We start from the raw sequence: 13,117 nt of genomic DNA, 5'->3' as shown, positions 1-13,117 counted from the left end.
TGTGGGTTTGAAATTCCAATTAAATCAACCATAATCTTATTATGTAGTGGAGCAGGTTTGAGGGGCCAGGTTGCCTACTCCTGCTCCTAACTCATTGTTCGCATGTATGCCATATAAACCCTTGACATTCACCAGAAAAGCTGTGCTGTTGATTTGCAGTAATTTTCTCCCTTGGTGTATTCCTCATTTAGAACCATGAGGTGGAACTTGTCTGCAAAGCTTCACTGCTGTGGTTGACTGAAACTCATTTAAGTAACTCGATGTGGACTGCAGCTTTGTAAAGCAATGTAGGTACTGCTGGTGTTGGGTAGGAGTCACAGGAATCCAACACATTGCCAATAAGAATGAAAGAAGTATTTCTAAGTCAGGATTGTGTGTGACCTGGAGAGGAACCTGAAGGTGGCAAAGGTCTCCTGTTCCTGTTGCCTTTGTCATTTTAGGTGGTAAAGGTTATAGATTTGGGAGGTGCGACTGAGGAGACTTTGGCGAGTAGCCCCGATGCACCATATAGATGGTACTCATCACAGCCATGGTGTTTACGCAGGCCACTTTGACATAATGACATTGAGATCCATTGGTGAAACTGCACTTGTCAGTGAGCGGAGAGTATTCCATTGCAATCCTATCTTATAGAGAGTGGAAAGGTTTTGAATTGTAACTCACTGGAAGATACCCAAACTCTTATCTGCCCTTGTACCCATGGTATTTATGTGAATAATCCATTTGTTTATTTGGTGATGGTAATATTATTGAATGTCAGGGGAAAATGATTTGACTATTTTTTCAGATGGCCATTGGCTACTTGTGCAATGCAAATACTCCATTCTATATATCAGACTATAGTTCCTTGTACATAGGCACCAGCAGCTTCATTATCTGAGGAATGTGAAGTGAACAGAACATGATCCAATCATTACTTCTAACCTTCTGATGGACTCCTGCAGCAATGTTCTGAGCTGGGTGGATTGACTGCAGCAGTTTCAATCATCTTCCTTTGCTTAGCTGAAATCTTTACCTGTGAAACAACTCTGAGACCTTTAACCAGCAGCTGTGGGCTCCAGCGGTGCCTCTTGAGCCTCCTATGTTACCACCCCAACGCCACCCCAAACAGGTGCATGCATACCTGCCCAATGTTGGGTGACCTGGAATCCTTGCAGACATTACAGCTTCCATGAATTGCTGGAGGCTCTGGGTCAAACCGAGGGAGCTCCCAGATGTGTTAATTCACTTCAGTTTTACCAGGGCTTCTTGATGCCACACTTAGTCAAATGCTACTTTGATATCAAGGGCAATCAATCTCACCCTGCCTTTGGAGTTTAGCTCTTGTGTACCCAACGGTGTGATGAGGTCTGGAACTGAGATTTTCTGACAAAGCCCACACTGAGTATCAGTGAGCAGGTTATCGGGTGAGTAAGTGGTACTTGCTGGCACTATTGACAACGCCTCCCATCAGTTTACTGGTGACTTAAGTTGGTTGATGGGCAGTAATTTGTAGGATTGAAGTTATCCTGTTTTTTTTTGAGAACAGGATGCAGCTGGCTGTTTTCTATTTTGTCAGGAGATGCCAGTGTTACTACTGAACTGGAACAACTAAGAATAAGAAAATGATTCATTGTAAATTAGAGTCAACATGGAGCTCGGTGTCTGAGAGATGGGTATTGAATCTTAAACTTTCAGCTTTCAAATAATAAATGAAAAAGCAGTAATCGTAGATTATTACTGAACACAATCACACTATTTTGTACCCAAGGCAGGGCAGTTACAATATCAATTAAATAATTTCAGGCCCCATTTACTATTAATTTAGAATCTTCAACTGGAGTAAGATTCATGTTGTGCCTTTAATAAATATTTTAAATAATGCCTTTAGCACGACAAAACTTCTCGCAGTACTTATAACAAATAAAGATTAACACCAAGCCACCGATTGAAATATTTCGCTAGTTAACCAAAGAGATGTTTCAAAGAGTGTTTTGAAGGAAGAGAGAGAGAGAGTTTGTGCCAAGAAGGAAAGGGAGGGAACTCTAGAGCTTATCCCATGGGCACAGCTGTCGACTTTGATTAACTAAACTCAAGGATCAGCACGACCCTGGATTAGAGGAGTGCACATGTCCAGGCCTGGAGGAGATTATAGAGAGGGAGGTGGAGGACCATGGAGGAATTCGAAAACAAGGCAAAGAATATAAAGAGAATATGGGTAGGGAACAAAGTAAAAATTCTTTATAAGCAATTTGTGGGCCCCACCCACCCACAATTTCTTTTCTGTAAGAAGTTTCGGAAAGAAATCATTCCATGTATGTGGTTTGTGCAATAGGTTTACAGTGTACTCTCATTATCGCTACCCAATTACCTGTAGGAACATTGAAAACTGCATGAAAACTTCTAAAACTTTTAAATATATTACATTTTCACATTGAAGGCAGACCTGGGCATTAATAGTGAGCATGGTGCCCCTCTGTGGTGAGTTTCAGGTATTGATCTGTATCTAGTCTATAATACAGATTGATACAACATCAATAAGTGCTCTGAATTGTTAGATTTTGAACCGAGTCCAGGCAAAATGTAGGGCAGGGGGAGCTCCGGTTGTGTGCATGAGCATTTACAATGTAGTTTTTATTTCCCTTCAGTGCTCTTGTTACTGGGAGTTTTTTTTCAATTCATTTGTTCATTGGAGATGCAGTCAATGGAGATTGCAGTCAATGCTCGCATTTTCTGTCCATACCTAAATTGAGGAGGCAGTTACAAATCAGCCTCATTGGTTGTTCTGGAGCCACGTGTTGATTAAAAGAATTAACATAGAACATTACAGTACAGTACAGGCCCTTTGGCCCACAATGTTGTGCTGACATTTTATCCTGCTTTAAGATCTATCTAACCCTTCCCTCCCACATACCCCCCCCCATTTCTCTATCATTCATGTGTCTATCTAAGAGTCTCTTAAATGTCCCTAATGTACCTTCCCCCACAACCTCTGCCGACAGTGAATTCCACGCACCCACCACTCTCTGTGTGAAAAACTGTGTAAAAAAAGTAAGAGATGTAAAACTTTATTATGTTAAAAGCATACAAGAAAATTCAGAACATTCATAGCTGTATAAAGCTTTGGTTAGGCCACAAATGGAATATTGCTTTCAGTTTTAGTTGCCAAATTACAGGAAGGATGTGGAGGCTTTGGAGAGGGTGCAGAAGAGGTTCACCAGGATGTTGCCTGGATTAGAGAGTATCAGCTATAAGGAGAAGTTGGACAATCTTGGATTGTTTTCTCTGGAGCCTCAGAAGCTGAAGGGGTGACATGATAGAAGTATATAAAATTATGAGGGGCACAGATAGGGTAGATAGAGAGTCTTTTTCCCAGGGTGGAAACATCAAATACTAGAGGGCATGGTTTTAAGGTGAAAGGGGGAAAGTTTCAAGGAGACTTATGAGGCAGATTTTTTACACAGAGAATGGTAGGTGCCTGGAACACGCTGCCAGAGGAAGTGGTGGAAGCAGTCACAGTAGCAATGTTTAAGAGACATTTAGACAGACACATGAACAGGCAAGGAATGGAGATGGGAATAGTTAAAATTGGCATGGTCAGCACAGATATTATGGGCTGAAGGGCCTGTTCCTGTGTTGTACTGTTCTATGTTCCATTTAAATAAGCTAAAACTAAATTTAAGAAAACACAAGTTATCTAAAGCTTACCCTTGTTCACAGCTCTTCTTTTCATTCAAATGAGAGAGTTGCTGCCTCTGGCCCTGGTCTGACTTCTCTCCAGCTGCTTGGATGGATTCTGCTTCTGATTTGCAAGCAGGGCCAGTGAGTGGCCCATTGTTAGAGCACATCCTGGGACATTGCAGAGCAACCCTTAGGGCTTCTGTGTTCGCACAGAAATCCCAAATGCGCTCCCAGTTATATGGGGAGATGTTGGCAGTTTTCTGTTGCATCAGAGCTGAAGTTTCATGAATGAGAGTGGAGGCTATAGTTGATGTATTTGTGATCAAGAGGAAAATAAGGCTAAGAACTTAATGTATAAAGTGTCAAAGAGACAAAGCCACATCCATAATACAATACCTCGTTAGTTGAGAATGAATGGACACTGAACCTGTGCAGAGAGGCATTAGTGAGTGAAAGGGAAATCATAGCCTTGGACCCTCTGCAGGGAGTGTGGCTTGTACCGCTGTTACAGATGGGTCAATTTAATTTCTGCTGCACACATTGCAGAATTAACTCACTACAGAAAGTGATTAATTGGTTTGTTCTTTAGGGGCTGATATCAAAGTGACAGCTGTTTCAGTCCTACTTGGGCCCACTCCCTCAACCCATTTTCCAGTACATCAACAACTGCATTGGTGCAGCTTCCAGCAATCATACAGGCCTGCAAAATGCATCAGTTCTGATGCCAAGTTCCACCCAACTCGCAACTTCATCTGGTCTGTCTCTGACTCTTCCCTTCCCTTTCTCGATCTCCCTGTCTCCATTTGCTACCAACATCCATTACAAGCCCACAGACCCACAGTTATCTTGACTATACTTCCTCCCACTCTGCCTTCTGTAGGTACTCTGTTCAATTCTCCCTGGGGTAGGGGAGGATGTAATGAGGGAAGAGTAAAGATTTACAGGTGCTGCCAGCATATCTCTACCCCTTCTTCATCTCAATGGTGAGAGTTTCAATCTCTTCCCTGCATCTACCTATCACCACCTTGTGCCCACCCCACCTCCCCTCTTTTGTCCACCTATCACTGCTCTGCTTTTCCCTCCTATATATTGGGCTTCCCCTTTTCCTACCTTCGGTCCTGAAGAAGGGTCCTGACCTGAAACGCTGACCGCCTGCTTTTCTCCACGGATGCTGCCTGGCCTGTTGAGTTCCTCCAGCATCATCGTGTTTTTCATTCAGGCTCAGTAGATGACAGCCGAGCCTGATCTTATGTTGATCTGGTGATCATACAGTACGTAGGCCGTTATAGCCATGTCATAGTGACGAGGAGTGGGACCATTAAATGAAATCCTTTTGATTCTTTGCTCCAGGGAACTAAGGAAATTTGTGGCATTCCTTATATCATTTTGTTATACTCTATGTTCATTTACCATATCTGTGCATTAAAAAGACATTTGGACAAATACATGGATAGGAAAGGTCTAGAGAGATATAGGCCAAACACAATCAAGTGGGACTAGCTTCAGTAAACACCTAAGAACATGGAACATTACAGCACAGTACAGGCCATTCAGCCCACGATGTTGTGCCAACATTTTATCCTGCTCCAAGATCTATCTAACCCTTCCCTCCCTCATAGCCCTCCATTTTTCTATCATTCATGTGCCTATCTAAGAGTCTCTTAAATGTACCTAATATATCTGCCCCCACAACCTCTGCCGGCAGTGCGTTCCATACACCCAACACGCTCTGTGTAAAAAACTTACCCCTGACATCCCCCCCATACCTTCCTCCAATCACCTTAAAATTATGCCCCCTCGTGTTAGTCATTTTCATCCTGGGAAAAAGTCTCTGACTGTCCGCTCGATCTATGCCTCCTATCATCTTGTACACCTCTATCAACTCACGTCTCATCCTCCTTCTCTCCAAAGAAAAAAGCCCTAGCTCACTCAACCTATCCTCATAAGACATGCTCTCCAATCCAGGCAGCAGCCTGGTAAATCTCTTCTGCACCCTCTCTAAAGCTTCCACATCTTTCCTATAATGAAATGACCAGAACTGAACACAATACTCCAAGTGTGGTCTAACCAGAGTTTTATAGAGCTGCAACATTACCTCGCAGCTCTTGAACTCAATACCCCGACTGATGAAGGCCAACACACCATATTCCTTCTTAACAGCCCTATCAACCTGCGCAATCTGATCAGGGTTGAGACAGTGGCTGCATGGTGTAACTGTCTCCTCCTCACACATTCCTCAGTTTGTTCAAGTGAAGATGGGACAATGCATGTAAAAGTATAATCACAATGTAAACTCTCTGCCTGTACTGCAGTGTATGGAATACAACAAGGAACCCTCTTGAGAAGTAAAGGACAAAGATGGAGGGGAGAGCGTCCGAGCAGGAATGATGTGGGCAAGGGTATGAAAATGTGTGTACACACAGAGAAATACAAATGCACACACAGGACGTGCATGTGCAAATACACACACTGCACACAGGAAAACAGAAACTCACGCACCCAAGTACTCACATGTACGGTTTCATGCAGAGACACACACAGGTTGTTCCTTACTTCTGATCCTAATAAACTGCACACTAAAAGTAGCACAGATACCAGAAGCAGGGTTTCCTCCATTTCCTCTCTTCTCATTTCCAGCTTACAGTAGCAAGAGGAAACCACAATGCTTAAAATAAATCAGCTGACACTGTGCAGGGTGAGAAGATACTGGAAATGTGGATTGGTTGGACTAACCCAGGCAGAGAGCTCCAACTGCACAACTGTATCTCAGTCTGTGGCAATGAATTAACTTGATGACCACCAGACCCCCTGCCTCTTACTTCCAGCCTCCATCTAACAAGGCAATTTTTTTAAATAGCTTCTAGCTTTGACATATGTGTAACTCACTGTTTACTTTAATGTAAAACCCTTCATTTCCTAATGGTGTACAGTTTCCTCTCCAGGTTTCTCCATTGTTTCTCCTCTTCCTCTCCTGAGATATTAACCAGTTATGGGACTAACTTGCCCAACTGTTGATTATTCATGTGTAAGCTCTTTTAGATAAGGTAAGATATCTTTATTAGTCACATGTACATTGAAACACACAGTGAAATACATCTTTTATGTAGAGTGTTCTAGGGACAGCCCGCAAGTGTCTTCAAGCTTCCGGCGCCAACATAGCATGCCCACAACTTCCTGACCCATATGTCTTTGGAATGTGGGAGAAAACCGGAGCACCCGGAGGAAACCCACGCAGACACGGGGAGAATGTACATACTCCTTACAGACAGTGGCCAGAATTGAACCTGGGTCACTGGCACTGTAATAGTGTTATGCTAACCGCTATACTACCTCACACATATGCATACATACAGCACAAGTAGCCTTATACATATAAGCATCCATACACATACGTATGTACACACACACACACACACACACACACACACAAGCAGGAGAACATGTAGACCTCACCGTAAACTTGAAGCTTGCAGCTGAAGATACTGCCCGCCATGGAGTTCAAGGAACATTTCATTTACCCTGAATGTAGCAACTGATAAGAGACCTTTAAAGCAACGGTGAAGTTCATAAAGTTGTTGCGGGAATAAAAAACCCTTCATGTCAGATGCTTACTATTAAAAGCAAGAGCGAATTCAGGCGAAACCTCTTTACTCAGCATGGGATTAGAATGTAGAACAGTCTACAACATTAGTAGTTGAGGCAAATTGTATGCTCACCAATAAAACGGCAGCTAGATAAGGACATAAGGGAGAAAGAAATAGCAGCATATTTGACATACTGTATATATACTGATATGGTTGCCACAGTGGGATTTGGGGGAAGTACAAGCAAATTAAAAAATATAAGGGCACGTTGCTGGATTGTGTTCCCAGCATTGGCAGCAGTGTCATAGTTGTTTCTTGAAATAATGTTACAGTTCAATCCAACCTGGAAATGTTTGTGCTTGTGTTCTAATGCGGGAATAATTGATTTTCAGATACATAGCACTGAATAAACTGCTCTTTGTGGCTGAATTTGTGTAATTTTATAATGTTTTAATTAAAAATTGAGATAAACAACCAAAACTCCATCACCTGCAACATGACAGAAAACTACTTCATGTATTGCATTATGAGAATTCCCACTATTCGTTATTTTTATTTAATATTACATCAATTTATTAATCATGGGCAAATTCAATACCTGAAACATCTCACAATGGCTTGATCTACTTTCCCATTATGGAAATGCCTCTGATTCTGTGGTCTCAGTGTCTAACACTCCGGGTGAGCACGGATTGAAATCATGAGTGCTGTTTGTAATCCCAGAAACTGCCAGTTATATAAAAAAAATAGAGACACAAGAGACTGCCGATGTTGGAACCTGGGGAAACAAACAATCTGCTGAAGGAAATCAGCGGGTTGAGCAGCTTCTGCTGGGGGGGGGGTGGTGTGGGGAAGAGGAATTGTCAACGTTTTGGGATCAGGATACAGGGTTTCAACCCAAAAGGTCGACAATTTTTTCCCCCCCACAGATGCTGCTTGACCTGCTGAGATCCTCCATCAGATTGTTTGTTGCATATACAAAAAATTGTTGGATTCACATTGCTACGTTGAAAGGATGATCAATAATCTCCTCGATAAGAGAGTGGAGATGAACTAAATTGAGGTGTTTAAAACGCATGTAGCTCTAAACTGGGTGAGCTAAGGTGTAGTGGAAGGAAGATTGATTTGGGTTATTGTCCTTTTCTTATCCATGATTGGTCTTTTGATCGTGTGACTCCTTGTCCGCTATCATTTGTTGAATGTACCAGGCATCTACAGTTAGGATTTCCAGCTTTACAGCATTAGACCAAGTATTAATTATCTCTGTACTGAGGCAAATGTGAATGACTTCAATAGAAACAGAAAAAGATGTGCGTTTCTGTAGTGCCTTTCTGAATCTCAGGCTGTCATTAAGCACTGCAGCCAATGAAGTACTTTTGAAGTCTAGTAACTGTTGTAACGTAGGAATCACAGCAGCCAATATACACACAGCAAGCTCCCACAAACCAGGCAAACTAATTTATTGAGGGTGATTGAGCCAGGTCTGGGTGCTAAGGCCCACCTGTCTTCAAAGTGGAATCTTTCTGTGCTCACCTGAAACAACAGATGTTTTTAACATCTCATCGCAAAGATAGCACCTCCAACAGTACAGCGGTTCATCAATAGTATACTGAAGGGCCTAACTCTTTGTTCTCAGTTCCCTGGAGTGGAATTTGAACCTGCAAGCATCTGGCTCAGGGATTTGACTATTTCTCCGCAGTGACTGCTGGCTGAGTCACAGCTGATAAACAGAATAAGGATTTTCAGTGTGAGTAATCCCTGTGCATTTGTCACTTTCAGGGCCAAGCAGATCTGCTGAAACATGCAAAGAATGAAGCACTGGATAACCTGAGACAGATCCACTGTGCAGCACAATCTTGTGGTATCAGTAAGAGCAGCTCGACGTCTCCAGATCAGTTGCGATCACAGGGCGCCTTGGAGAGCATTCCTGAAAGTGAGAACACAAGCGACAATGGATCTTCCTGATGTCAGCAGGCGTAGGAATAAGAAGTTGTTGTAAATACACACACACACACACACACACACACACACACACGCACACACACACACACGCACACACACGCGCGCACACACGCGCGCTAAAGCTCCAGGTGATTTTGTTGTACATGAATTGGATTTGACAGAGTCGTCTAATGTAATTTCATTACAGAAATGAGGCAGTGGTGCTGAATTTACTGTCAATATTTTAGGACAACCCTACTCACTGAGATTACAACAGAAAATGCTGGGAGTAATCGGTAGCACCACCCTGTTTACAGAGGCCCACGTTCCAAGAAAATGCTTTGCTTGAGAAAGGCCTTCAGGATCTCTCCTGTAGGTGGGATGTGGTCACTGTCGTGCAGTCCCCCACTCTGTGTGCTCCCAAATCCTGAATGTGCTTCTGAGGGTTGTTGCAAGAGCAGGCTGTTTCTCCATTAGAAGATAGAGGGTGCAAACATAAAATCAATGGTTTGACTAAGTCGTTTAACTTTAGCAAAATATTTTGTTTGCTGTTTGGAAGCCAGGACACGTCCCATGATCAGACACCCAAAAATGGGTGAAAAACAAATCTGTTGCAGCCTCAGGTCTATGTATTACGATCTGTGTATTGTTCAGGTATATATTATTAACCTTGGGAGCAGCGGTGATTTAGAAGTCATGGAACATGTAATATATTTTGTACCTTTTGGCTATGAATGGGTGGATACCTAGCCTGGTAATGATGTCAGAATGTAACTGAAAATTTTATTGTAGGCTAGACCAATTCGTCTAACGTTAATGTCACTTTCAACCTGAGGTTGAAACTCAAGCTACTTTTCATCACCAGCAAAGCAATAGATTTGTTAGTTTAGTGAATAGGAAGACTGTGTGTCCCTTCTGTTGAAACTGTCATGTACTCTCTTAATTAAGCGTCACTTCAAAAGGACCTGTCAGATCCAAGACATTTTCACTCTTCCAGTTTTTGTGACTGGGTATTTACAGCACCACCTCAATGCCACCTATCTAATCATGTGTCTCTGTAATAAAGCCATGCAGAATAATATTTATGTTTCCCATTTTGAAGTCCTACATAAATTGTTTTGAAAACTCATTTGCCTCTTTCTCTTCAGCTGTTGATCAGGGATGAAAGAAAGTTGTTTTACACCTTAAACAGAACTCTTCAGTTTTACAATTAATAACTATAAATGCAATTAATAAATTACAAGGCTAACAGTACTGGCACATGTTTCTGGGGGGTTTGACATCCTCCCATGTATAAAGTAATCGGGCAGACAGATTTTATTTTTTGTTGTTGAATTTCTCTGTGATGTCATTATGCTGCTATGAAAGAAAAAATCATTATAAATAAACTAACTGTTCTTCCAGCTATATGAGGTGTGATACTTGGCACAATTCAATCTCACTAGGAATAAGTGAGTTGAAATCAGAGATTGCCATGACTCATTACAACAGCCAACCATGCTGTGATTAGTTGGGGGAAAAATATTTTGATGATTACTGAAATAGAACCACAAAAGACAATGTTGTACATTTTGTGTGGATATACTTTTCATGGAAGAACTGAAGTGACATTATTGGCCAGTTGATGAACGGCAGGGCAGACTTGAAGGGTCAGCTGACCCAGCACTGCTGCAATTTTCTTGTGTTCTTGTAAAAAATCTGGAGGGAGGATGAGGAGAAATTTATCCACTCAAAGTGTTGTTGGGATCTGGATTTTTTATTTTTCCATGAATAATATTAAGAAATTGGACAGATACTGGCGAGAAAGGACCTTACAGAGTTGCACCCATTAACATGCAATGTAGGATGAAGTACAATGAACCCGTTAAGTAGTCAGGAAAGGAAGGAGTCATCAATGGCCATCTCCTGTAAGTTTCTATGATTCTCATCCATGAAGAGCAATTGGATCAATCTACACTGATACTCCTGAACATGGGTGATCTAAATATCTTAAACTAAGTCTCACTTCCTCTTTCAGGAGCTCAATCTTGGATTTGAGGTCTACAGAAGGTAGATGGAGCCATTGAGTTATAGAGTTATACAGCACAGAAATGGGCCTTTCAAGTCAATTCGTCCAAACTAACCAAGGTGCCTACCTGAGCTAGTCCCAATTGCCTGTGTTTGGCCCATATCCCTCTAAACCTTTCCTATCCATGTGCCTGTCAAAGTGTCTTTTAAATGTTGCAATTGTACCCACCTCTACCACTTCCTCTGAAAGCTTTTACCATATACCCACCACACTTTGTGTGAAAAGCTTGTCTCTCAGATCCTCTTTAAATCTTTCCCCTTCCATCTTAAACCTATGAATTCTAGTTTTAGACTCCCCTACGCTGAGAAAAAGACTTACCTATTCCCCTCATGATTTACTAAACCTCACCCCTCAGCCACCTATGCTCCAGGGTAAACAGCCTCAGCCTATCCAGCCTCTCCTTATAACTCAAGCCCTCCAGTCCCAGCAACATCCTTATGAATCTTTTCTGCATCTTTTCCAGCTTAATGTCATCTTTCCTATAGCTAATCAATCAGACATGCACACAGCACTCCAAGTGCAGTCTCACCAATGTCATGTACAGCTGTAACACAACGTCTCAACCCTTGTACTGAGTGTCCTGACCAATGAAGGCAAACATGCCAAATGTCTTCTTCACCACCCCGTCTACCTGTGTCACCACTTTCAGGGAGCTATGTACCTATACCCCTGGGTCTCCCTGTTCTACAACTCTCTCCGGGGCCCTGCCATTTACCGTATGGAGACATAAGTTTCTTTCCCCAACCATCTTTAGTGATTCTTATTGAATGTGCACTTTATTTCCTTGATTCTCCCAATCAACAGCCAAAACTTCAGAGGAAGGTCTGAGGAACCTTTGTGTTCGAACAAGGTTCTGCAATCTTTCTCCAATATCAGCTGGAGAATTTTTTGTGGTCAGTAAACGTGTTTGTGACAGAATTATGTTAAGTTAAACTTCTAAAATTAGGTATTTAGCACATATATCAGAGTGTGAATTTATATCCCTGCATTTTTTGAATGACTGTAATCAATGCATTGCCATGTAATTCTGTAACAGGTCTACTAATATCCCCTGGCAAGGCTGACAGGAGACCAACAGGTCAGCAAAAGACAGCAAACGTATGGTAATGCTGCTTCCTACAAGTTCTTCTCCAAGTCACACACCATCCTGTCTGGAAATATGTTGCTATTCATTCATTGTTACTAGGTCAAAAAGCTGGCTCTGTATCTGAGTGACATCGCCTCACTTCCAGGATATATTTTTCCCAGTTTTTTTAGATTCCAGTTATTAACTATCTTGCGACTAGGAGGTATGGAATGTTAAGATCTAGATCAAAAAAGGTCATTGCCATGGACTGGTGCTCCAAAAGGATGATTGTTATAGTAATGCAAACACCTGAGGGCAGCGTGGAATTAGCATTGATCACTCACTTCAATGCTATTCAATAGATGGCAATTGTGTATTGGATAGTGAGGCAGAGGGAGAACTCATGATAGTGAAAAAAATGTTTAAACATTTAGGACATTTACAATCACAAAACTAAGGATTTTTTCTTAGCATTTTTCATCCCTTCTTTATTGTTGGAATTCAGTTTCATGGCACGCCATTGCTCTGGCATTTTATCCCCATAGCTGTCATTTAAAAGTAAGTCTAGACAATTAATGTGGTCTGTCTACTCCCACGTGGACATCACTACTAGGGCTAATCCTTCCTTAATCCAATAGCTATATACACATTTCTGGCAAGTGTGATTCTAATCAGCAACAGGAAGTCTGGCACATTTAATTCTTTGCTTCTTCTTTAACACTCCCTATGGCTAAATATAGCCAACATTACCAGTAAATAATCAGTTAGGGACTGGTGCCAAATGCATTCTGATTCTTA

The 13,117-nt window shown here is 41.9% G+C and overlaps 1 protein-coding gene across 2 annotated transcripts in view; it reads left to right on the top strand.

Moving 5' to 3' along the window:
• plcl5 (phospholipase C like 5) overlaps nt 1-10,592 on the top strand; it is a 184,407-nt gene extending 173,815 nt beyond the window's left edge. For both annotated transcript variants that reach the window (XM_052038843.1, XM_052038844.1), the window contains exon 6: nt 9,024-10,592. In XM_052038843.1, coding sequence (XP_051894803.1) covers nt 9,024-9,209 — 186 coding nt within the window. In that variant the 3' untranslated portion in view covers nt 9,210-10,592. The remainder of the gene's footprint in view (nt 1-9,023) is intronic.
• Nucleotides 10,593-13,117: the final 2,525 nt, after the last annotated feature.

This window comes from Pristis pectinata, chromosome 25 (assembly GCF_009764475.1).
Source record: "Pristis pectinata isolate sPriPec2 chromosome 25, sPriPec2.1.pri, whole genome shotgun sequence".
Classification (NCBI taxonomy): Eukaryota; Metazoa; Chordata; class Chondrichthyes; order Rhinopristiformes; family Pristidae; genus Pristis; species Pristis pectinata.
Note: the sequence above shows the minus strand (reverse complement) of the source record. Positions and strands in the feature narration are given on the sequence as shown.